The 15,747-nt window shown below is 41.8% G+C and overlaps 1 protein-coding gene across 1 annotated transcript; it reads right to left on the reverse strand.

The window, feature by feature from the left end:
* Window positions 1–9,098: 9,098 nt before the first annotated feature.
* Window positions 9,099–12,516, reverse strand: LOC122132027 (cyclin-dependent kinases regulatory subunit 1). The gene is made up of 4 exons (XM_042706774.1): window positions 12,392–12,516; window positions 11,758–11,832; window positions 11,526–11,653; window positions 9,099–9,547 (listed from the first exon to the last, which is right to left on the reverse strand). Exons 1-4 carry the CDS (start codon window positions 12,508–12,510, stop codon window positions 9,501–9,503), a joined length of 369 nt encoding a protein of 122 aa, XP_042562708.1. The 5' UTR covers window positions 12,511–12,516; the 3' UTR covers window positions 9,099–9,500.
* Window positions 12,517–15,747: the final 3,231 nt, after the last annotated feature.

A 15,747-nucleotide genomic window follows, 5' to 3' on the forward strand; every position in this document is an offset into this window, starting at 1 on the left:
CACTGATTGAGATACAGACACATATCATACAGGCAGGACTTATACAACTGTAACATCAGTCCGACTCCCTGTCATGTCTGCCAGTAGCTTACTGAGATGTTAAATGCTTGCTGCCAGTTTTTTCACCTTTTTTCTTTTCCTCAGCTTCCCCCTTTCTCTCGCTCTCTCGCCACCCTCCCTCTCTCCCACTCTTCCTCTCCCCTGCTGTGAGAAGCCATTACTGCCATTTCTGCTCTCCCTCTAATTGATCCTTTGCTTTCCCCATCTCTCTCTCTCTCTTTCTCTTCATCTGTCTGCTTCCTTCTCTCTCTCTCTCTTTCTGCCATCTCTCTTTGTCACGGCCCCACTAAGTGTTCCCACTAATGGACATTCACTCACCCAACCCCCCCCCCAACCCCCCCTTTTTCTGTATTTTAAGGGAGGTCCAACACCAAAAAATGTGTCCACCATTCACCTCCCTTGCCCAATGCTTTTTGACAGCTTCTCTCCACCATCTATACGAAATCCTTTTTCTTCCCCCTTTTTTCCCATCTTTCACCTTCCAGTTCCTCTGTCCTCCTTCCTGTCCCCTCACTCCTCTTTCAGGGGCGACAGCACGTTTGTTCTGGGATCCATCTTTGATCTCCCTGTCTTCTGTGAGATTTCCCCCTCATTTGTGCTTCTTGCTTTGACGCACAGGGACGGTGACAACAAAGAGCCCTTTTAGCCATGAGGTGAGAAGATCTGGGGATAGAGGACTGTGTGTGTGTGTGTGTGTGTGTGTGTGTGTGTGTGTGTGTGTGTGTGTGTGTGTGTGTGTGTGTGTGTGTGTGTGTGTGTGTGAGAGAGAGAGCTCTAATACCCTTAAATGAGCATCACATATTTAATATAATCTTAAGCTAGTATTAAATTGACTCTCAATTATCAGTAAATGACTGTGCCTCACCACTCCTGATATGCTGGTTTTACGCCTTTGAATGTATTTCATGCAAAAACTGGCCCTGAAGTTCATAGTGTTCCTCATTCTTCAATGTACTGCACTTCAGCGTGTAAAAATGAGCACGCCTGCGATAAAGTGTCACACTAGACTGATCAGAAAGTCTTTTTGCAATTATTCTATATCTAACACTCATCACGACCTGGAAAGACAAGTTCATGGTGCACACGATGGCACAGAGGACATCACAGCACAAGGCCCAAAGACCGTACGAAGGTTGGCCCTGACCATGAAAGACATTTTTTTTTAAAGAAAACAAGGAGGACAAAGAAAGCATAGAAGAAAAGTCATACACGTGTCAAGAGAACTTACTGATGGTTCCTTAATAAAAGAGTGAAAGACATATAAGTGTAATGACATTGTCAGTATGCCGCCCTTGGTGTACCTTGTGGTGAAGTAGATGCCCTTGTCTTGTTTGGCGTTCCACTTGTCTCTGTCAAAGAGAAGAGAAAGCAGTTAATAGAACCAGAACACACTTCTAGACCTTGTATCCATGCCATTCACCAAGTCATGAAAAAGGTTTCTATCTTTTGTGTGTGTGTGTGTGTGTGTGTGTGTGTGTGTGTGTGTGTGTGTGTGTGTGTGTGTGTGTGTGTGTGTGTGTGTGTGTGTGTGTGTGTGTGTGTGTGTGTGTGCGCGTGCGTGTTTGTGCGCGTGTGTGTTTTGTGTATGAACATGTGGGTTTGTAAGTGCTGGTGTATATTTTAAGTACTGTAAAGTTCGCCAACCCCAGCAGGGCCATCTGGAGTTTGATAGTTTGAAGGCTACAACTTTCCACCTCCAGAAAAAGACAATGAAAAAAGAAACAGAGTGAAGTTATTTTTTAAGCAGGTCATGCCTCCTCTGCCCCTCCTCTTTGCCTAACGAGTGCTATTATGCTATCACACAGCGCTTTATAAATAAAAGGGCATTCGGGCTTTTTTCACCAATTGATTAACGAGAGCCACGCCAGTGAACTGTTACCTCATTATCCTCTTGTGGTCTTGTTATAATGGTGATTAAAGTTCTTCGGGAAAAGTAGTCTGCCCTCTCCGAGAACTCCCCGTCTCCGTGTGGCATGGCACTCATGAAAGTTTTTAATTATGAATATTCCCCCGTAAAAAAGTAAAAGGCGATGTCCTGTGATATAACTTGCTATTGTTCACCAAAACGTGGACAGACAAAAAGAGATCAAGTTTCATGATTTACTACTATTCAGCCAAATAGCCTTTTCTTGCATTCATCCATGTCTCTCCTTCAGTAACATCTTTCTATGTTTTTCTAATGGAAATATATTCACTGGTAGCAATGAACAGTGTCTATGCTCATTGTGAAAGCACCACACAATACCAGTCACATAAGGACATAAGGATGAAGTCACACACCTTTACTTCAGCATTTCTTTTTCAGCACCGTTGGCTATTAAATTCACAAGAGTTACCATTGATGTCCAAGCGCCCTTCGCCGGCCAGAGATTTGGTTCAACACAAAGATTTCAATGGGGGCGATTCGCAAAGGTTCGCAATCAATATCACAGTCTCCTGGTGCAGCCTGGTGGTACATCAAGGGCCTTCGGAGTCTTTGAGCTCTGGCTCAGACTGGATCAATACTCAACAGACTCAATTTGAGCACCTTTTTTATCAGCCCTGTGTAGTTTAATGTGCCCATTTATACAAATGCAGGCAGTCAACGTTAGACTGGGAGCCTGGTCACACACAAAGATGTGTCAAGGGGTTTTGACTGGCCTAGATGAGATATCCAGTGTGATATAAAAGTTATCCATTTAAAGGCAGCATCTCACCGCCGCTGTATGTGTAGATAATATAACTGAGAAGTCTGCATTGTATACTGCTCAGTACTGTAATTTGTTTACATAGAGTGAGACTAAATTACAAGGTTTCGTCATGTTGTCAATAGTCTCCTTATACCAAAAGGATGACACATTTCTACCAAACCAATGATTCATGCTTCTTCCATACAACAGTTAAAATGATCCACCTGCACAGGCTGGTCTCATGTAAACACACAGTAGATTAACATCTCAGGTAGTACCAGGATGTTAAAGCCATGGACTGCATCCTTTATGCATTACTAGGACACAGTCTATTGATCTGTTTAATTGGACTCAAGGTTTAAGTTCAATATCCTTTACTCTGTGAATCAGATATTATGTTCACGCCTTCATTGGCTCTGAGAGGAAAGTCGAAGCCCTGTCAGTATATGACCTCCCTGGCTCTATAGGGGCTCTTACCAATAACCGAGAGCCCAAGGGGGCTTGTGATCTTTGCTATCCCACCTTCCTTCCTTGACAAGGAGTGGTGCATGTTCATCTGTAATAGTGCTGACAGAGGTTCAGTGTCGCCCCAAGAGGCTCATCCAACAAAAGACGTCACAAATGTTGCCATGTAGACCATTTTATTGGGGCCAAGTCATTGGGTCACTCACAAGAGGTCAAAGGTTGAGAAAGGCTTAATCTCTGGTAGCCTTGACTGCTTTGATGAGATGCTGGAAACACAACTCAATCCCCAACCCATCACACACACTGTATGTGAAATTAGGGCAGAGGCAAACAATGTGACAGCATTTCTACACAATGACTTATTCAATAGCATTGCATAATGTATAAGCGTAAAAGCCCTCATTACAATAATCTACTTGATTCATGACTTCGACCTCTGCATAATTATGCATCAAGTAGTTGTATTATATTACAGTAAAATTTAGTTCTCCGCCTTACTGAATCCTTAGCATCCATGAAATACAATAGCAAATGTAAATGTGTCTTACTGTTATAAAGAAGCCTGTTCTGGCTGCTATTTAAAGAACCATGTGACGAGATGTAGTGTCACAATTATGAAACCCAGCAGTGACCACATGTCCAGCTGCGAAGACAGTTGACCCTTTGAGCTCCACGAGGTCACCTGAGGTACCTATCAGTCCACAATGCAAGACCAGACTCACCATGATCCCACTATGCAAGTCAAACAGGCCACAAAAACTCTCTGCCTTAGCAGACTGGTATGGAGTTCCTCACACAGTTAATCAATACACCACAGACTCCATTCAGTGCATAGCTAATCACTCTGCGCAGGTTTAAATAAACAGAGAGTGAATCATTCCTAGGAGTCACCCTGCTACACGGCATGCTTTGTTAGCTTTAGCTTCCACATTGCATGCAGACTTTTTTAGGTACACATTTAGGTACAGACTCCACCTGTCAATTGTTCTCCAGCTCCAGAGTTTTCTCTGGGATCATAGTATTGGTTGTGTCTGGTTGTACTGAGTTTGTGACAACAAATATTATTTTAAGACCAAATTTTTAATATCGTGTTAACAGTGTTTATTTTGTTTTCAGTGCGTTAGTGAATGAATGCGGAAAGAAATTTGCCATCCCCTGTGTAGGGTAACCTCATTAATCATTGAATGGGAGCAGTCAGTGATTTCACCCTTTGCTGAAATCCAACTCGACATTCTAATGGAGACATGCCCAGCACATGGTGTTGGGTGTTGGCACTTTAACAACCTTCAACTCTCTATTACTATGTATCTCTCTCTCTCTCTCTCTTTCTCTCTCTTCCTCCACTTCTCTCTCATACCCCATATTACTTCCTTTTAGTCGGCCCCCTACTATGCAGGCGACACCCAGACACAAACACGCCGCCCCCCTCTCCGCCCCTCTGTTTTTTTCTTTCTGTCTGACCTTCTTTCAGTCTCTTTGCCTTCTTCCTTCTTCCGTCTGCGTTTGAGTCTGACATTGTCACACCTTTCTCTCTGTCCGCACACTGTTAACAGTCTTTCATTCGCCTTTTGCTGTAATTATTCGTTTCCCTGCATCTTTTCAAGCTTCAAAGCGGCCTTTGTGTTCCCCCCTCCCTTCTTTGTTGGTGCTTTATGCTGTGCAAAGCTTCTGATGCTGGAGTCAGCCACTGGGTTGAGTAGAACAGACCTGCTGTGGCCACACATTAGTATCCGGCCAAAAAGGGGGCCAGAGGATCAATCAGCGTGGACACTTCGTCCCTCCGAGGAAGAGGAGGAGGAGGACCGCCGCATGGCTTTCCCATCCCTCCTCGCCTGTCTCTCCCTAGTCTGCCACAATTTTGTGGCTGTCTCTCTTTGTCTTGCTGCTCTGTTTTATCTTTTCTTTTTTAAAAACACACACACACAGAAAAAAAAGGATCAGTAGGAATCTGCAACGGTGGAATGTGAGGCTGCATCGCTCTGAAGTTGCCAAATCTGGGTCAAACATCTATTTGAAGTATTTTCAGTGCTGTACTCAAATATACTTGAGCGAAGCGCTGTTAGTACAGGAGAGCATGATCAGATGCACCTTTATTTTGGGTGACCGAATGCAATAGATCTTTACAAGCCATCTCCTCAAAACGACACAATCTCCTTGAGCAGTCTAATTGGAAACGTGATATTTGGGTTTATAATCATTGCTGTTTTTTGTGTATTAGGAAAAGGTTGTTTAATATGCAGCCTGTGTGTGTGTGTGTGTGTGTGTGTGTGTGTGTGTGTGTGTGTGTGTGTGTCTTTCTGTCTGTCATCTCAGCTATGGCATAGCTGCTCTTGTTCTGTTGCCAGGCATTGCCTCATGGAAACGATATCTCTAAAACTGTGTGCAACACAACCCAACCTTACTACATGACTTACATAGTCACTAACTATAGTTCCTCAATTAGTTCTTAGAAATGTAGGCATACGTGTTGGAACACGGTTACATGGTGTTCCCTTAATGGTGAGCAATTTGAACAGTTGGCGAGGAGGAATATACGTACTTTTTTGTTTCAAATATAATTTTGAGGTAATTGGAAACAAATAAGCTTTTGTTCAAATTTATATTTTATCACCAAGACAAATTACGTGTGTCCTTGTTGCCTTCTGGATGTAATTAAATAATTTCCCTGCCTTATAAAACACCTGCCAAGTCATTTTTTGGAATGTCTCGAAGGCTCCAGTATATTGTTTACATTTATCTCATGGGGAAACCAGCCAGCAAACCAGCAGAATATTTACATGCAAGGACCTCATTCACTCCATAGTGCACTCTGGTGGTACATACATTGGCTCTGTCTTAGCAAAGCCATTGTGCCCTATTGCCATTGTTTTCCTATGGAGCACAATGGTGTTCCTTTACCCATGGGCAGTACTACCTGAAACTGGGTTTTTCAACCCTGTCATAAAGCTCTTAAATCATAATCATGTAACTTCCCAGCTGACTTTTCAAGGCATAATCTCGAACATAAACAGCTTGATGTGATGTGGTAAGAAGAAGCCATGTGTCCGACCGAACTAACTTGGTGATGTTTCCTAAATTACCCTTGGGATTAATAAAGTATCCATCCATCTATCTATCTATCTATGTGTCTTTGATATGACGTTCACGTACAGTGTAGTGGCTTGCAAAGCATTCAACCCCCCTGAACGTTTTTTGTTTTTTTCTTCTTTCTTCTGTTTGGTAGTATTTATGTAGAGCATCTAGGTTGATCAGATTGCGGTCCTGGGCTGTAGTGCCGCAGATTCTCAGTTGGGTTTTGATCAGGGCCTTGACTGAGTCATTCTAGAATGTCCATGTTACTGTTTTTGAGGCATGCCAGTGTTGCTTCAGCTTAATACTTGGGTCATTGTCCAACTGGTAGGCAATTCCTCTCCCAAGCCTCAGTTTTACAACAGATTGCAACAAGTGTTTTCTTGGGATACTGTGTATCACACCACACATAGTGCTTTGAGGATTGGCCAAAAAGCTCTATTTTGGTCTCAGATGACCATAAACATGCTTTAATGTGGATCTTCTAAAACAAGGTGTTTTTTTTGCCACCTTTCAATAGTCTAGTTTTATGGATAGCTCTTTAGATTGTGGACTCTACACCAGCACCCCAATTCCAGCCACTGAACTTTGTAGATTTTTCGGGGTGATGTGTGGACAATGGTGGCCTCAGTCACCAGTTAATATCTTCCTCGGATGCTTGGTTCGCTTGGTTTCTACAAAGCATCTGGGTGGTGTGATGCAACTTCCACTTTATCATATGGATCCAATGGTTTTTAGTTGGACATCAAATCACTTGGATACTTTCTTGGAGTCTTTTCCTAACTTAAGCATTTGAATCACCTTGTCCCTTTAGTCATCGTTCCCTGTTTCACACCCTGGCTAATGACCCTTAGACAGAGTGATTTAGTACCTGATTATGATCAGTTATGGTCAAATAAGAGGCACCTCTGTATTATTTGTGAATAATTTGTCAACTGCTTTAATCTGGAACTCAAAAGCGCAGGGATTTAAATACTTAAGTAGTAGGTAAGTAGCATATTTCAGTTTTTTTTTTTTATATTTATTAAAAATATTAAGAGACAAATAACTTATTTTGCCTTCAAAAATATACTACAGTATAAATGTATATTTAAATACAGTATAAACAAATATGCTGATTGGGAAACTATGTGTAAGTATTTTTTGAAATTGTGAAAATGATGATTTTCAGGGGGTTAAATGCTTTTGCAAGCCACAATAGGGCTACTGCCAAACATGTACCTACCCTTTGTGTAGGCAAAGACCAACGGTCCAGTTCTCGGTTTCTGCCAGTTTGCCTCTTATCTCCCTCATCTTGTACACAAAACACATGTAACTCTGGTGATATCTTGCAAGCATAAAAGCACAGTGGGATGCAGGTTTCACTGTACAGTTCTGAAAAAAAAAAAACTTTGTGTAAAATGAAAGGTTTGAGGAGCTTATCTTACCAATCGCTATGCTTTTCCAGATGGTGATGATAGAGATTCCCCCAAGCACAAGAGTGGTGTGAAAATTAGGAAAGGCTGGAGTTTTTTTGTATGAATGGAAGCACCACTAAGATGAAGGATACCAATCTGTCAAGCAATTTGGCATCCTCATCCTCACCTGTTCAGATGGGCTTGGTGTAGTGATACATTTAGCTATGGCCCATCCTGCTGTAAAGCAACACATCCACCTATACAGGGCTCAGATGATCCGAGATGACCCCATCAATCCAGGTACAATAAGAGGGTGGCAATTATTTCCCACCTCACAGGAGGATATGGCATCTCCACGGAGCGAGCGGCTCGCTGTGCACCCGTTCACGCTGGTCTCCTTCCTTATACCCAGCGGGAGCCTCCCCCCACCTGATCATCTCGCCCGGTAATTGCAGGTTCCTGAAATGGCTTCCCTGCAATTGCAGAAATCTCCCCGTAGGACCATGAAAATTTCCTATTATCCCCCCCACAGCCTATAAACCCACTGCTGCACCTACTCAGTAAATGCCCAATCCGCTGAACGCCTCAGACTGCTCAAGCGGATACCTTGGGTGTGGTGCAAGCGCTTTTTGAACCACAGGTAATTTCCTATTGATGCAATTTCATGTAGTCATGGAAATGCTAATAAAAGATTGCCATTATCTATTAGAAGCACAACATTGCGCTGGCAAACAAGGTCTAACGAGTAAAACTCAATATTGTAGGTTCTGCTCATATAGATAACGACTGTCATTAGCAATACAACAGTATGTGAAAATGTATTCATTCTATTTATTGTACATTAACTATAGTGTTTAATTGAGTGTCAATTTCTAGGCCTAATGACAAGGTTACAAATGAATGTTGACACCAGTGCATCATTTAAAGTTTAAAAAAATATCACTTTCAAAAAGGGAATCCAAAGTAGGTTTACAAACCTAGAAATATAGGAACCTTGTCTTGTGCCATCTTACAAGATCAGAGTGCCCTCTGTTGGACTACTGCTAGAACTGCCTGCAGCAACAATAACAGCAGCATTGTAAACCCAAAACCCCATCAGATCCTGATGTTTGTATATAGTGCCTCCCTTAAGTTCCTCCTGTGAGGTTATAATCACAGGACAGCTCACTTATTCTCATGCATCATTAGAAAACAAACAGAGCCGTTTACTTCCACAGGGGCAAAGCTGGAGTCACCTTCATACATGCTCTCTTCCACTGCTACTAGATTGACACTTAACTTGCCAGTCTAGCAGCAGATGAGAGCGTACAATTACAATGGAAAGGGCGCCACTTGAAGCCCTATCAAGGTTTTAAAGAAATTATCAATCACGCGTGAGAGTCCTGCTGTTTGAAATTGGCCTGTTACCATCAGCTTGAAGACAAAAATAACGATCTTAGTTGTTTAAAGATTTATTTAAGTGTAAAATGTTCATTAATTGAAAGCAGCTGCTGACACCACGGGGAACAACAGGATTCACATATATATGGTTAAGATGCAGATAAAGATCAGTTAAATATGAAGAAGGGAAAAACACAGACAAGACAAAGAAGAGCCGTAACTACAGTTACTCAGACACAGGCATCAGAACAGACACAGAGTGGGCGCATCATATGAACAGTATAATTAATTGATGGATTAAAAACATGGGGAGGGGGAATGGTTGGTGGTCACTGGGTCATGCAGGCTCTTTACAAAAGGCATAGTGCATCTGTCCAGCAGGGGTCCCTTTCCTATGAGTGGCGTCTGGCTGGCAGTTCATTCCCCCTCTTCAGCATTCGCCTTTAGTGCTCGTGGGGCGTCACAAAGTTGGGGGCAGCGGACGACGGAACAGCAGGATATGCGGTTCTAGATGCAGGGAGAATTGGGGAGGTTTCACTTCAGGACCATGTACACACACACACACAGCACATAGTGACATAATGGAACAGTGGAAATGCAATTGTCAAATAAAAAGGAAAAAAGGGAGGTTTCATGTGACTGCCATAAACTGCCTTCTATCAGTCCTTTCAAATGTAAGTGGATTAGTCACTCCTGTGCTAGAGGAGCAATATCATGGTGGGTTGTTTTCAATTCTTAGGTAAAACAAATACGTATTTGTTCTACTGCGTAACTGTACATCACTCTGGGCTGTGATCAGTCAAAATAAACTTTCTTACAAATTCAAACTAAGGCCATGTTCATTGACCTATGTACATCTGTGTAGGTCTCATGGTTTCTCAATTATAACCCATTACATAAGAACATTTTAGCCACTCAATAAATTGACTATTTAGACAAGGGGGAAATTGTGTGTAAGCATTTCACTTCCAATGTAACAATGTAACAATGTAAATATAATTTTGAAAAAGCTCTACACAGCAAAGTTGGACTTAAATATCCACAAACGAAAACGGCTATGCCGTACCTGAACATGCACATTCAGGTTCAATTGAGATCACCGTATAGAGTGACATAAGTCATGTTAACTGTTTACCATCATTAAAACGGTTGTGCTGTCTAGCCTATTGGAGAAGCCATTGACTCTGTAAGTACAGATTTTGACTAATTATTTAATTTGGCCTCTGTATGTTGAGCGAGCGTGGATACTTGTTGGGGGTAGATCCCTTATCTGTGGAATCGTCGACCACCCTGTTGTTTACAGGATATCGATAAACAAATCTTTTCCAAAGTCGTTTCCAGTCCATGTGTATAGGTCAGCAATGATTCCATTTACCAAACTGGACTAGAAAGAACTGAAGGGTGATGAGATGAAACGTGATCTGTTTGGCCCTGAAAGCCCTGACAATGAGTTTAAAAACATTGCACTGAAATTCAGCGTTCTTTCAGGGCAGGCTCCGATAAGCCTGCAAATCTACCACATGCGGGATGAGACCTAAACACCCTAAACACAGCTTGGCCTATTGAAAACGGCAACATGAGACCATGGGGTTTCAATACTCATACTGGCCCTCGAGCCAAACTGATGAAGCCCACTGTGGACACACCTTTCCATCAAAGCAACACTCACAGCTGGTGCTCAAAGCCACACAACATCTGGCAGCCCTGCGCACACAGCTTTAGATGCACCTGATACTCTCTGCAGAGATTGAATGACTAATGGAAGGTTTTGAGAGAAACACCAAACATTTGGGGCCCTGATTTCATTGACAGGCAACAGGCAACGAGCAAAGCCCACCATGCATTAACTAAAGCAAATGTAATCATTTGGCTAAATCATTTTGCTAATTTAATACCATGAGCAAGATCCTAAGTGCAAATGTGGGTAGGTCAGCGCAATACTCCCACACCGTAGCTTTAGTTAATGCGCTACAGACTTTGCTTGTTGCCCATCAATTCAATTAGGGTCCGTGGACTTTGGAAAACAATCCAGTAAGAGGACATTTCGCCCAAACTTTACCCCGGCCATTCATATATCCCAAAGAGATTGGTTCTACTTTTCAATGAAGACTGCCTGCAAGTACAAAGGTTTTGTCACCAAATGACACTTGACATAAGGATGACCATCCTGCCGATTGGGTATCTGCCTGATCCAGACCAGAATATGATTCTAAAATGATTTTACTTCCTACTACTCTGAAAACTGAACAAAATCTAACCCCAATATTATGCAACACACCCTGTTCCAGACTGGAACAAAATCAAAATTGCTCAAAATGTGTAACATTCCACCATTTTCTACCTGACTTATAAGTCATCAAATATCCTTACAGGCATCCTCCACTTGGACTAAAATTAAGTCCTGCTTCCCTATATGAAACCAGGTCTGACTAGAGTTTGACCGCATGCGGTATACGCAGTGTGTGAGGTCGATGTCAATTCCTACCTGGCTGGTGAGTCATATAGTGTACCCAGCCCTGGCTCTGCTGAACGCCCAGGTTCCTCCACTCCGTTTCGGACATCAAGTGTGTTTTGGGTACCAGCTTGGCGAGGTCTTTTGGCAGCATGACATGTCTAAACGGAGCGGGGGAGAGAAGCAGATGTGTTAGCTGCGGCAAGGTTACTGTACAAGATGACGTTAACGTTATGGTGGCATCAAATAGACACAACGAACTCACCTGTATTCGAATTTTTCGTCGTCGTATTTATCCGAGTAGTAGATTTGCTTGTGCGACATTATGAGTAACGTAAACCTACAGAAATAAATGATAAACATTTAACGGCCGCTGACGTCACCTGTAACCAACCAAGTACATGTCATTCAATCCAATGTTATGCAATGAAAATACACTGCCATACTCAGAGCAGAAAGTTACCGTTTGTTGCTAGCTAATAGACCAATTTTTCTAAAGTTCAAGTTAATAGTTTAGTGCCAAAGTTGACCGGTTCGTCACTCCTATGTTTGCATCTTGACGGTCTGGCTAGCTAGCTAAAGTTAGCTCGTTTGATTAGAAAACGTTTCAGACGAGTCTTTCCTGACAGTTTCGAATGCAGTCACGCGAAGCATGGGAAACAATATAGCTGAACGTTAGCTAGCTGCCACACGTATTGTCATACGTGTGGCAGCTAGTAAAGTTATTGTTACCTAAATAATAAGCTAACTTACCAGGTTGACTAAAGTTAGCAAGCTAGTTAGGGCTACCTAGCAGGAATTTCTAAGAAATTAAAAAAGATAACGTTGAGCTAGCACCTCTTATTTAAACTAAGTTAATGTTACAATGCAGTAAACTGGCAAACGATGTTGTTTCTTACTTCTTGACGGTAAATGAATCTGAGGCTGCTACTTGTTTTTCTTCCGTTGTTTGGGACGACAAGATCCAATTTTCACCTTTCCCTCGCTGGATTGCAAATACAAGCCCGCCCGTTTTCATTCAAAAAGTCTCCGCTCCATAGGACTTTACCACGTGATGTCGGACATAGCTGTTTTGATTGGAAGAAGAAAATCAGCTCCTCCCTGTTCGAGCCTCAGAAACGGAGAATCTTTATTATTTAGCACCATACTTTTCAGGTTGGCATAGAATCATAGATAATACATCTGCTATATTAATGGATAACGTAATAGAGCAAACTAAAACACCGGTATACAGGCATTATAAATGGAGCAGTAGAGGGGAACCTGTTCTATTTCAATAGCCTTGGTCAAGCTCACTTGGGCAAATGAGTTTCAAAAAAGTAATTACACAGGAGAACACCTGGTATAAGTGAAAATGCAAAAACGTTTGGCATTGCCTTATGTTATTCAGTCACCCAAACGTAAAATAGGCCTTCCTCAAAGGTCTAATACTATTTCAATTCTCGGTTAGACTGAGGTCTGCTCATCCTGTGCATTATCCAGATCTACCTAGTAACATACACAATGCAGAAAATATAACAGAACACTTTGCCAACATATCTTTGCTAGTTTTTATAATACCCCATTTATTTTAATGGTATACAGCCAGGTGCCATAGTCACAACTCCTCACTTGATTAAGAGAGTGTCCTTTTTTTATTTACATAACACAGCTGATGGAAATACACACAGACTCATGTTTTCATAAACAGGTGCACAATTGACGGATGGAACAGCACCCTAAAGTAGCCTAATCCATGACCAAAGTCTTCTTCCGGAAACTATCCATCCCTGTGATCAGTAGTGTGATCTTCCCAGAGACTTCACCAGGTGGGGGCTTTTTGAGTAGAAAGATCCGGGAGAACTGGACGTCTCCTTGGTTCCGCTAGACTGCAGGCATTTGTAGATCTCACTCATTCTGGCTTTACTTGTTCTTGCAGCCATTATGTTTGAATATTTTTCTTTATGGATTTAACTTTGTGAGAGCATCTCTTCTGTTATGGGAGGTAAACATGTAACACTGATGAGCGCAACCCTGTGATCATAAACTGCGCCTCATGTTCAATCAGTGATCCAGAATCCAGAACCTCTACATGCCTCTTTGCTGTGGTCTTGTAGTATTCGTCCTAATGAAATTCATCTTTCCACATGCATGCACCATCATCAACACAGGTCTTGTAGTATTCGTCCTAATGAAATTCATCTTTCCACATGCATGCACCATCATCAACACAAATCCGCTCCATTTTAACCCGTCAATGAGCACCTTAAAGAAGTTTGGGTCAATTTGAGTTAATCTGAATTTGATCTTTGGAGGAGTCATTTTGGACACACAGGATGCTTGAAGTTGGTACTGGGCCCCCATCTGAATAAGGTTTTCTGGTCTGGGTAGAAGGATCAGAGAATTGTTGGCCTTGGTCTCCTTCAGACGTTGTACTAGTGAGTGGACTCCTCAGGAATCAGGTGAGTATGAAGAATGAGGGGTGAAATTCCAACACAACATAGTGCAACAATGCCCCATACACTTTGGGAAACAGAACGTTTTGGACCGTCTTGATCATTATCCCAATCTTAGAAAAGGAGGCTTTAGAAACTCTTCAGTGGAATCGGGTTAAATCACAGTTTTCCAAGAACAGTCCACTCTCCTCTTGCAAGCGCAGAACCTTTAGTTTACAAAGTCATGCACTGATGGCTCAGCACCCCCCGAACACAGAAGATGTGGCAGATGGATCTCCTCCACTTCTCCCTCTTGACGTGTAATGTCAGCAAAAGACCGTCAGGTTCATATGACTCAATTTCTCAATCAAGTAGTCCCTAGTTCACAAGATGATACTGTAGTGATAATGTTTCCCATTGGTAAGGCATATAGTTGCTGAAAGACCTTATCTGAATCATCTGTTTTTCTGTTTTGGGAAATGGAAATGAGGCTACATTACAGTAATTAATTCAGATGTACTTTGATGCTAGATAAGATCAATGGGATACTCAGTCAGTACCAGTAGTCTGGCTTTTTAGCTTCTTTGTTGTAATGACTATACCAGAGCACAGAACTACGCCATCGTCATCGTCACCAAAGTTGAGTGTGGAGGATGTAATTGTATAGTTGAGTTGTTGTTTTCCGTCCATCTTATAAATTCTACCTTAATACACAGGAATATAAGCAGATCAAATATTTTACCAATCTCTTAGTGTTGATTTTTGGTCACAGTTAACGTGTGATGGAAAAATTGTCACAATTCAGATAATTGCATAGTCAAGGAGAGAGCAAATGACAGACTCTAGATAGGTCCTCTTACCATATAGAGCCCTTGCAACTGAATTGTTCATTACTTTCAACTGGTAGGCAAGAAATGTCAGCACATGGAATTTCAACAAGAGAATCTCCAACTTCCAAATTGAAAATGAATTTCCAATTGATAGCTACTCAGACTAGCAAATACTGAGTTCATGTTCAGTCACCTTCACAACATCAAAACTGATTTTCTATGAATTAACGACTGTAGCCTATAGGCCAAAAATAAGGTCTTTGGTTTTCACTGTGAACCAAAAAGGCCAGAGGACAAAAGGAAGTGAGTGACAAGTAAGCTGTTGAGATGCTGGATAACAGGGCAGCACTAGAAGGCACAGGTTATGTCCTCAAACCCCAGCCAGGATGATGGATAAGTGACAGATTACCCAGGGGTGTGTGGCAGGGGGGCAAAACAGGCAATTATGTTGGTCTACAGCAACGGCTATTCTGTATAATCACCTGTCCAAAAACCATTAGGGTACAGCGCGACAACACAGTGAAATGCTGTCATGCTACTCGAAACGAAAGTGCAAGCAACAGGAAGAAAGTAGTTGTATGCTGGCATTGTTCTCTCCATACAATAGAAATCAAATCTTTTTTTAAAGCTAACAGACAAAATACAACTATGCTCTTTTCTCTGAAACTGCTCAAGTTTGTTAATGCATTCCAATAAGTAGGCCTACATGTCTCCACAGGTAGGCCTACGAAAGAAGGTGGGATCAGTTCATCCCAATATGAAAATAAGAGTCACATGCCATCCAAAATATCCTCTTGCATTACTCTGTATAAGGTGTCCATCCACACATTTTAATTATTACAATTAACATATAATTATTATATTATTATGCAATATAATTGCAATATAATATATATATATGCTCTGGCCATGATGTGTACATACATATTATTTACTTTATTCTGTATAAAAGGTTTGCTTGAACGGATACCCTTTGTAGGTGAGACAGAGGTTAGATAAGGGGGCCCATGC

Source organism: Clupea harengus, unplaced genomic scaffold (assembly GCF_900700415.2).
Source record: "Clupea harengus unplaced genomic scaffold, Ch_v2.0.2, whole genome shotgun sequence".
NCBI lineage: Eukaryota > Metazoa > Chordata > Actinopteri > Clupeiformes > Clupeidae > Clupea > Clupea harengus.